The sequence below is a fragment of the Xyrauchen texanus genome, chromosome 4 (genome assembly GCF_025860055.1).
Source record: "Xyrauchen texanus isolate HMW12.3.18 chromosome 4, RBS_HiC_50CHRs, whole genome shotgun sequence".
NCBI classification, from domain to species: domain Eukaryota; kingdom Metazoa; phylum Chordata; class Actinopteri; order Cypriniformes; family Catostomidae; genus Xyrauchen; species Xyrauchen texanus.
Window position 1 is genome coordinate 2224226 of NC_068279.1, and position 9814 is coordinate 2234039.

The following is a 9814-nucleotide window of genomic DNA, read 5'->3' on the forward strand; positions in this document are numbered from 1 at the left end:
TGTGTAAGGTAAACGCAGGCCTCAGAATGTATATTTACATTGCAAATATGTTGTTACTGAGGGGGGTTAACGTGCTTGTGGCTCATTAAGAAACGTCAAGGGTTACGTTGGGGCCGCCCCCCCTGTGAGATCTCACTCATGTCCTTTTGTTTGGGAATGTCCGAGCAGCAACCGGAAACGCTTTTGATCCATCAAGGATTCAGACGGTCTCAATTTAAAGAAAATGCACGTTGTTGTTGTGATCAGTCTTCCCCACGTCAGTAATGTCAGGACAGCCGCGTCGCACTCACAGACAGGAACTCTGAAAATAACAAAAGTTGCTTGAACGTTTTATCCTTTGTGACTGGTTGCGGTCGCATTGCTTGGTGCATGTCAAAGCCAGATAGGTCCTGCCCTGTGCCTGTCTGTGTTAGGCTGGGTGGGACTGGTGTGTGTGTGTGTGTGTGTGTGTGTGTGTGTGTGTGTGTGTGTTTTACTCTCAGTTTTGACTCATCTCTGACTCATTCAGCATTTGTGGCTCAAAACCGTTTCATCAGAATTCAACCGCAGCACAGATATAACATTACTGTGTATATAATATGACTTTTCTTTCTTCTGCAAAGCACATACAAAGATAATTTAATGGAGAGATGATGTCTGTTTGTCCATACAATGCAAGGGAAACTTTGAAGCTCCAAAAAGCACATAAATGCAGCATAAAAGTAATCCATAAGACACCAGCGATCTAATCAGGTTTGGGTGAGAACAGACTGAAACTCCTTTTTCACTGTAAATGATGAGAGAACTATATGTTTAAGGGGCCGTTCACACATGGCATTCTTGCATTCTGTCTCATTTTTTAATTGTTTGTCTATTTAAAGACACCAGATGGATCTTCGTTATTTTGTATCTATTTTCTTTTTTTTTTCAGTGTCTTGCGCAATGAGCTCCATGTTTTTAAGATGCGGTGTAAAGAAAAAAAATAGTTGTGCACCTGGTGCAAATGTTTTACATTTTCAATGACTATCACTAAAACGATTTGTAAATAAAGCAGCGTTTCAATTTCATGTGTTTAAGAGAACAAAAGCATCCATTTTTATAGTTTTTTCTTTTGGACTTTCTCCCTTTTTTCTCCCCAATTTGTAACGCCCAATTCCCAATGCGCTCTAAGTCCTCGTGGTGGCGTAGTGACTCACCTCAATCCGGGTGGCAGAGGACGAATCTTAGTTGCCTCCGCGTCTGAGACCGGTCAATCTGCGCATCTTATCACGTGACTTGTTGAGCACGTTGCCGTGGAGATGTAGCGCATGTGGAGGGTTCACGCTATTCTCCGCGGCATCCACGCACAACTCGCCACACACCCCACCGAGAGCGAGAACCACATTATAGCGACCACGAGGAGGTTACCCCATGTGACTCTACCCTCCCTAGCAACCAGGTCAATTTGGTTGCTAAGGAGACCTGACTGGAGTCACTCAGCACGCCCTGGATTCGAACTCACGTCTCCGGTGGTGATAGTCAGAGTCAATACTCGCTGAGTATTTTGAATTCTAGATCGGAAAATTTTTGAATAGCAAAATATTAATGCTCTTTAATTAATGCATATGCATATTGTTAGAAACTCAAAATAATTAAAATTTGTTGGCCAGAAGCATTGCAGCTACTAAAGTAGCTGGATTAGATATGCAGCCCAACAACAACAAAGTCGACTGAAGGCGTGTCGCAATCCGATCCATCAAGCCGTGGACTAATTATAATGGGAGTGGTCTCGCATTTATCTCATCACGACGTGCCGTACTCGTCTGGTGTACACACGGTGCACATGTACATTTAGTTACTTTGTCATACCGCAGCCATGCGTCAGTGCATTCTGTCTAAAGCACTCTGATTGACTCTGCTGCATCTAGTGTGCATTAACAATACAGCAGTACACCTATTATCATCAAGCCACCATGTTTACTACTTCAACTGCGACCCCATGAAATATATTGTTATCTCAACTGACAGTGTTTCTGGAGTTGTGATGTGGCTCACTGTCGTTCCACACCTGTGCTGCTTTACATAGTTAGACTGCATGAGGCGAGTAAAACGAAAGCGTTACCACATATTTGCATAAGAAGTCAGAATGCAGTGGAGGTAAAAGAGAGACATGTTCAGTTGTGAACTGAAGGGGGTGGGCTACAAACACAGGGTTTGTTAACATTGCATAAAGTTGCCTTATTTTAGCATGACTTCAAATGTCAAGTTTTGGGCTCATGACTCGAATATCGAATACAGTAGCTTTCTTTTCACTTACACTAATGTTATGAGGTTTGTAATCACTATCAGGTGACACTTTTCTCTGTGTAATTCAACAATTTATTTTGCAAAAATGTTTTTTTATTATTTTAGTTTTACAAATTTCAAAAGGTTTTCTTAATGTTACTCATTTGATCTGAATAAAATGTGCCTTTTCATAATGTAAAAATATCATTGGGTCTAAACGGGTCCTCACTGTTTTTTATTTATTTATTTTTTTCATTGGTGGACAAAAGAATTTTCATTATATATATATATATATATATATATATATATATATATATATATATATATATATATATATTATTAATATTTAAAAAACCTTTGTCTAATATATATACATTCATATTTGAAAACTTTTATCCATATATATAATATATATACATTCATATTTGAAAACGTTTGTCCATATATAATATATACACAGTATACATTAATATTTGTAAACTTTTGTCCATATATAATATATATACATTCATATTTGAAAACTTTTGTCCATATATAATATATACAGTGAGGAAAATAAGTATTTGAACACCCTGCTATTTTGCAAGTTCTCCCACTTGGAAATCATGGAGGGGTCTGAAATTGCCATCGTAGGTGCATGTCCACTGTGAGAGACATAATCTAAAAAAAAAATCCAGCAATCACAATGTATGATTTTTTAACTATTTATTTGTATGATACAGCTGCAAATAAGTATTTGAACACCTGTCTATCAGCTAGAATTCTGACCCTCAAAGACCTGTTAGTCTGCCTTTAAAATGTCCACCTCCACTCCATTTATTATCCTAAATTAGATGCACCTGTTTGAGGTCGTTAGCTGCATAAAGACACCTGTCCACCCCATACAATCAGTAAGAATCCAACTACTAACATGGCCAAGACCAAAGAGCTGTCCAAAGACACTAGAGACAAAATTGTACACCTCCACAAGGCTGGAAAGGGCTACGGGAAATTGCCAAGCAGCTTGGTGAAAAAAGTTCCACTGTTGGAGCAATCATTAGAAAATGGAAGAAGCTAAACATGACTGTCAATCTCCCTCGGACTGGGGCTCCATGCAAGATCTCACCTCGTGGGGTCTCAATGATCCTAAGAAAGGTGAGAAATCAGCCCAGAACTACACGGGAGGAGCTGGTCAATGACCTGAAAAGAGCTGGGACCACCGTTTCCAAGGTTACTGTTGGTAATACACTAAGACGCCATGGTTTGAAATCATGCATGGCACGGAAGGTTCCCCTGCTTAAACCAGCACATGTCAAGGCCCGTCTTAAGTTTGCCAATGACCATTTGGATGATCCAGAGGAGTCATGGGAGAAAGTCATGTGGTCAGATGAGACCTTTTGGTCATAATTCCACTAACCGTGTTTGGAGGAAGAAGAATGATGAGTACCATCCCAAGAACACCATCCCTACTGTGAAGCATGGGGGTGGTAGCGTCATGCTTTGGGGGTGTTTTTCTGCACATGGGACAGGGCTGACTGCACTGTATTAAGGAGAGGATGACCGGGGCCATGTATTGCGAGATTTTGGGGAACAACCTCCTTCCCTCAGTTAGAGCATTGAAGATGGGTCAAGGCTGGGTCTTCCAACATGACAATGACCCGAAGCACACAGCCAGGATAACCAAGGAGTGGCTCTGTAAGAAGCATATCAAGGTTCTGCCGTGGCCTAGCCAGTCTCCAGACCTAAACCCAATAGAGAATCTTTGGAGGGAGCTCAAACTCCGTGTTTCTCAGCGACAGCCCAGAAACCTGACTGATCTAGAGAAGATCTGTGTGGAGGAGTGGGCCAAAATCCCTCCTGCAGTGTGTGCAAACCTGGTGAAAAACTACAGGAAACGTTTGACCTCTGTAATTGCAAACAAAGGCTACTGTATCAAATATTAACATTGATTTTCTCAGGTGTTCAAATACTTATTTGCAGCTGTATCATACAAATAAATAGTTAAAAAATCATACATTGTGATTTCTGGATTTTTTTTTTAGATTATGTCTCTCACAGTGGACATGCACCTACGATGACAATTTCAGACCCCTCCATGATTTCTAAGTGGGAGAACTTGCAAAATAGCAGGGTGTTCAAATACTTATTTTCCTCACTGTATATACATTAATATTTTTAAACTTTTGTCCATATATAATATATATACATTCATATTTGAAAACTTTTGTCCATATATAATATATATACATTCATATTTGAAAACTTTTGTCCATATATAATATACATACATTCATATTTGAAAACTTTTATCCATATATAATATATATACATTCATATTTGAAAACTTTTGTCCATATATAATATACATACATTCATATTTGAAAACTTTTATCCATATATAATATTCATATTTGAAAACTTTTATCCATATATAATATATATACATTCATATTTGAAAACTTTTATCCATAGATAATATATATACATTCATATTTGAAAACTTTTATCCATATATAATATATATACATTCATATTTGAAAACTTTTGTCCATATATAATATATATACATTCATATTTGAAAACTTTTATCCATATATAATATATATACATTCATATTTGAAAACATTTATCCATATATAATATATATACATTCATATTTGAAAACTTTTATCCATATATAATATATATACATTCATATTTGAAAACTTTTGTCCATATATAATATATATACATTCATATTTGAAAACTTTGTCCATATATAATATATATACATTCATATTTGAAAACTTTTGTCCATATATAATATATATACATTCATATTTGAAAACTTTTGTCCATATATAATATATATACATTCATATTTGAAAACTTTTGTCCATATATAATATATATACATTCATATTTGAAAACTTTTGTCCATATATAATATATATACATTCATATTTGAAAACTTTTGTCCATATATAATATATATACATTCATATTTGAAAACTTTTGTCCATATATAATATATATACATTCATATTTGAAAACTTTTGTCCATATATAATATACATACATTCATATTTGAAAACTTTTATCCATATATAATATTCATATTTGAAAACTTTTATCCATATGTAATATATATACATTCATATTTGAAAACGTTTGTCCATATATAATATATAGGCTATACATTCATATTTGAAAACTTTTATCCATATATAATATATATACATTCATATTTGAAAACATTTATCCATATATAATATATATACATTCATATTTGAAAACTTTTATCCATATATAATATATATACATTCATATTTGTAAACTTTTGTCCATATATACATTAATATTTGAAAAATTGTCCATATATAATATACAGTATATACATTCATATTTGAAAACTTTTTTCCATATATATACATTAATATTTGTAAACTTTTGTCCATATATAATATATATATATATATACATTCATATTTGAAGAACCTTTATCCATATATAATATATATATATACATTCATATTTGAGAGTACTTTTATCCATATATAATATATATATATACATTAATATTTGAAAACCTTTATCCATATATAATATATATTCATTCATATTTGAAAACTTTTGTCCATATATATACATTAATATTTGTAAACTTTTGTCCATATATAATATATATATCATTCATATTTGAAAACTTTTGTCCATATATATACATTAATATTTGTAAAATTTGTCCATATATATACATTAATATTTGTAAACTTTTGTCCATATATAATATATATATATATATATATATATATATATATATATATATATTTATATATATATATATATATATACATTCATATTTGAAAACTTTTGTCCATATATATATACATTAATATTTGTAAACTTTTATCCATATATAATATATATACATTCATATTTGTAAACTTTTGTCCATATATAATATATATACATTCATATTTGAAAACTTTTGTCCATATATATACATTAATATATGTTAACTTTTGTCCATATATATACATTCATATTTGAAAACTTTTGTCCATATATAATATATATACATTCATATTTGAAAACTTTTATCCATATATAATATATATACATTCATATTTGAAAACTTTTATCCATATATAATATATATACATTCATATTTGAAAACTTTTGTCCATATATATACATTCATATTTGAAAACTTTTGTCCAAATATACATTCATATTTGAAAACTTTTGTCCATATATAATATATATACATTCATATTTGAAAACTTTTGTCCATATATAATATATATACATTCATATTTGAAAACTTTTATCCATATATAATATATATACATTCATATTTGAAAACTTTTGTCCATATATAATATATATACATTCATATTTGAAAACTTTTGTCCATATATAATATATATACATTCATATTTGAAAACTTTTATCCATATATAATATATATACATTCATATTTGAAAACTTTTGTCCATATATATACATTAATATTTGTAAACTTTTGTCCATATATAATATATATACATTCATATTTGAAAACTTTTGTCCATATATAATATATATACATTCATATTTGAAAACTTTTGTCCATATATAATATATATACATTCATATTTGAAAACTTTTGTCCATATATAATATATATACATTCATATTTGAAAACATTTGTCCATATATATACATTCATATTTGAAAACTTTTGTCCATATATATATACATTCATATTTGAAAACTTTTGTCCATATATAATATATATACATTCATATTTGAAAACTTTTGTCCATATATATACATTCATATTTGAAAACTTTTATCCATATATATACATTCATATTTGAAAACTTTTGTCCATATATAATATATATACATTAATATTTGTAAACTTTTGTCCATATATATACATTAATATTTGTAAACTTTTGTCCATATATAATATATATACATTCATATTTGAAAACGTTTGTCCATATATATACATTAATATATGTTAACTTTTGTCCATATATATACATTAATATTTGTAAACTTTTGTCCATATATAATATATATATACATTCATATTTGAAAACTTTTGTCCATATATATACATTAATATTTGTAAACTTTTGTCCATATATAATATATATACATTCATATTTGAAAAACTTTTGTCCATATATAATATATATTACGTTCATATTTGAAAACTTTTGTCCATATATAATATATATACATTCATATTTGAAAACTTTTGTCCATATATATACATTCATATTTGAAAACTTTTGTCCATATATAATATATATTCGTTCATATTTGAAAACTTTTGTCCATATATAATATATATACATTCATATTTGAAAACTTTTGTCCATATATATACATTCATATTTGAAAACTTTTGTCCATATATAATATATATACATTAATATTTGTAAACTTTTGTCCATATATATACATTAATATTTGTAAACTTTTGTCCATATATAATATATATACATTCATATTTGAAAACGTTTGTCCATATATATACATTAATATATGTTAACTTTTGTCCATATATAATATATATACATTCATATTTGAAAACTTTTGTCCATATATATACATTCATATTTGAAAACTTTTGTCCATATATAATATATATTACGTTCATATTTGAAAACTTTTGTCCATATATAATATATATACATTCATATTTGAAAACTTTTGTCCATATATATACATTCATATTTGAAAACTTTTGTCCATATATAATATATATACATTCATATTTGTAAACTTTTGTCCATATATAATATATATACATTAATATTTGTAAACTTTTGTCCATATATAATATATATACATTCATATTTGAAAACTTTTGTCCATATATATACATTAATATATGTTAACTTTTGTCCATATATATACATTAATATTTGTAAACTTTTGTCCATATATAATATATATACATTCATATTTGAAAACTTTTGTCCATATATATACATTAATATTTGTAAACTTTTGTCCATATATAATATATATACATTCATATTTGAAAACTTTTGTCCATATATATACATTCATATTTGAAAACTTTTGTCCATATATATACATTCATATTTGAAAACTTTTGTCCATATATAATATATATACATTAATATTTGTAAACTTTTGTCCATATATATACATTAATATTTGTAAACTTTTGTCCATATATAATATATATACATTCATATTTGAAAACGTTTGTCCATATATATACATTAATATATGTTAACTTTTGTCCATATATATACATTAATATTTGTAAACTTTTGTCCATATATAATATATATACATTCATATTTGAAAAACTTTTGTCCATATATAATATATATTCGTTCATATTTGAAAACCTTTGTCCATATATATACATTCATATTTGAAAACTTTTATTCATATATAATATATATATACATTCATATTTGAAAACTTTTTTCCATATATAATATATATACATTCATATTTGAAAACTTTTGTCCATACATTAATATTTGTAAACTTTTGTCCATATATAATATATATACATTCATATTTGAAAACTTTTATCCATATAAAATATATATACATTCATATTTGAAAACTTTTGTCCATATATAATATATATACATTCATATTTGAAAACTTTTATCTATATATAATATATATACATTCATATTTGAAAACTTTTGTACATATATAATATATATTACGTTCATATTTGAAAACTTTTGTCCATATATAATATATATACATTCATATTTGAAAACTTTTATCTATATATAATATATATACATTCATATTTGAAAACTTTTGTACATATATAATATATATTCGTTCATATTTGAAAACTTTTGTCCATATATAATATATATACATTAATATTTGTAAACTTTTGTCCATATATAATATACATACATTCATATTTGAAAACTTTTATCTATATATAATATATATACATTCATATTTGAAAACTTTTGTACATATATAATATATATTCGTTCATATTTGAAAACTTTTGTCCATATATAATATATATACATTCATATTTGGAAAAACCTTTTGACTAATATATATATATATATATATATATATTTATTTATATACAATGTTTGTTTGATGATTTCTTAAAAAGCAATAATAACAAATGTTTATTGCAAACTACTCATGTCAACTTTTCTTTTTTCCGAGAATTTCAACTTTTAATGAGACATAAACATGTTGATTATAGTAGAGGTGTTTTCAAGTTTTGTTTTGTGTTTTTCTTTTTTAAGTATTTTTGAATAACAATAGACATTGACCCACAAACGGTAAAAAAACATGTCAATTTATTTGTCAGTTTGAAAAGAGGTTTAACTATTTTAATTTGTATTTATTTTTTCATGTCGACAGATTCTAATGTTTGTGTTTGTGTGTGTTCTTGTTCAGTCCTACAGGAAAGAAGTTCAGGAGTAAGCCGCAGTTGTCCCGTTACCTCGGCAACACTGTGGATCTGGGATGTTTCGACTTTCGCACGGGCAAAATGATGCCTGGCAAAATGCAGAAGAACAAACAGAGACTGCGCAGCGACAACCTCAACATGATAAAGGTGCTGAAAGCA

General features: G+C 28.2%; 1 protein-coding gene across 2 annotated transcripts in view; it reads left to right on the forward strand.

Annotated features, from left to right (window-relative positions):
- LOC127643000 (methyl-CpG-binding domain protein 2-like) overlaps window positions 1–9814 on the forward strand; it is a 48807-nt gene that overhangs the window by 11633 nt on the left and 27360 nt on the right. For both annotated transcript variants that reach the window (XM_052125517.1, XM_052125518.1), the window contains exon 2: window positions 9643–9802. In XM_052125517.1, the coding sequence (XP_051981477.1) occupies window positions 9643–9802 (160 nt within the window). The remainder of the gene's footprint in view (window positions 1–9642; window positions 9803–9814) is intronic.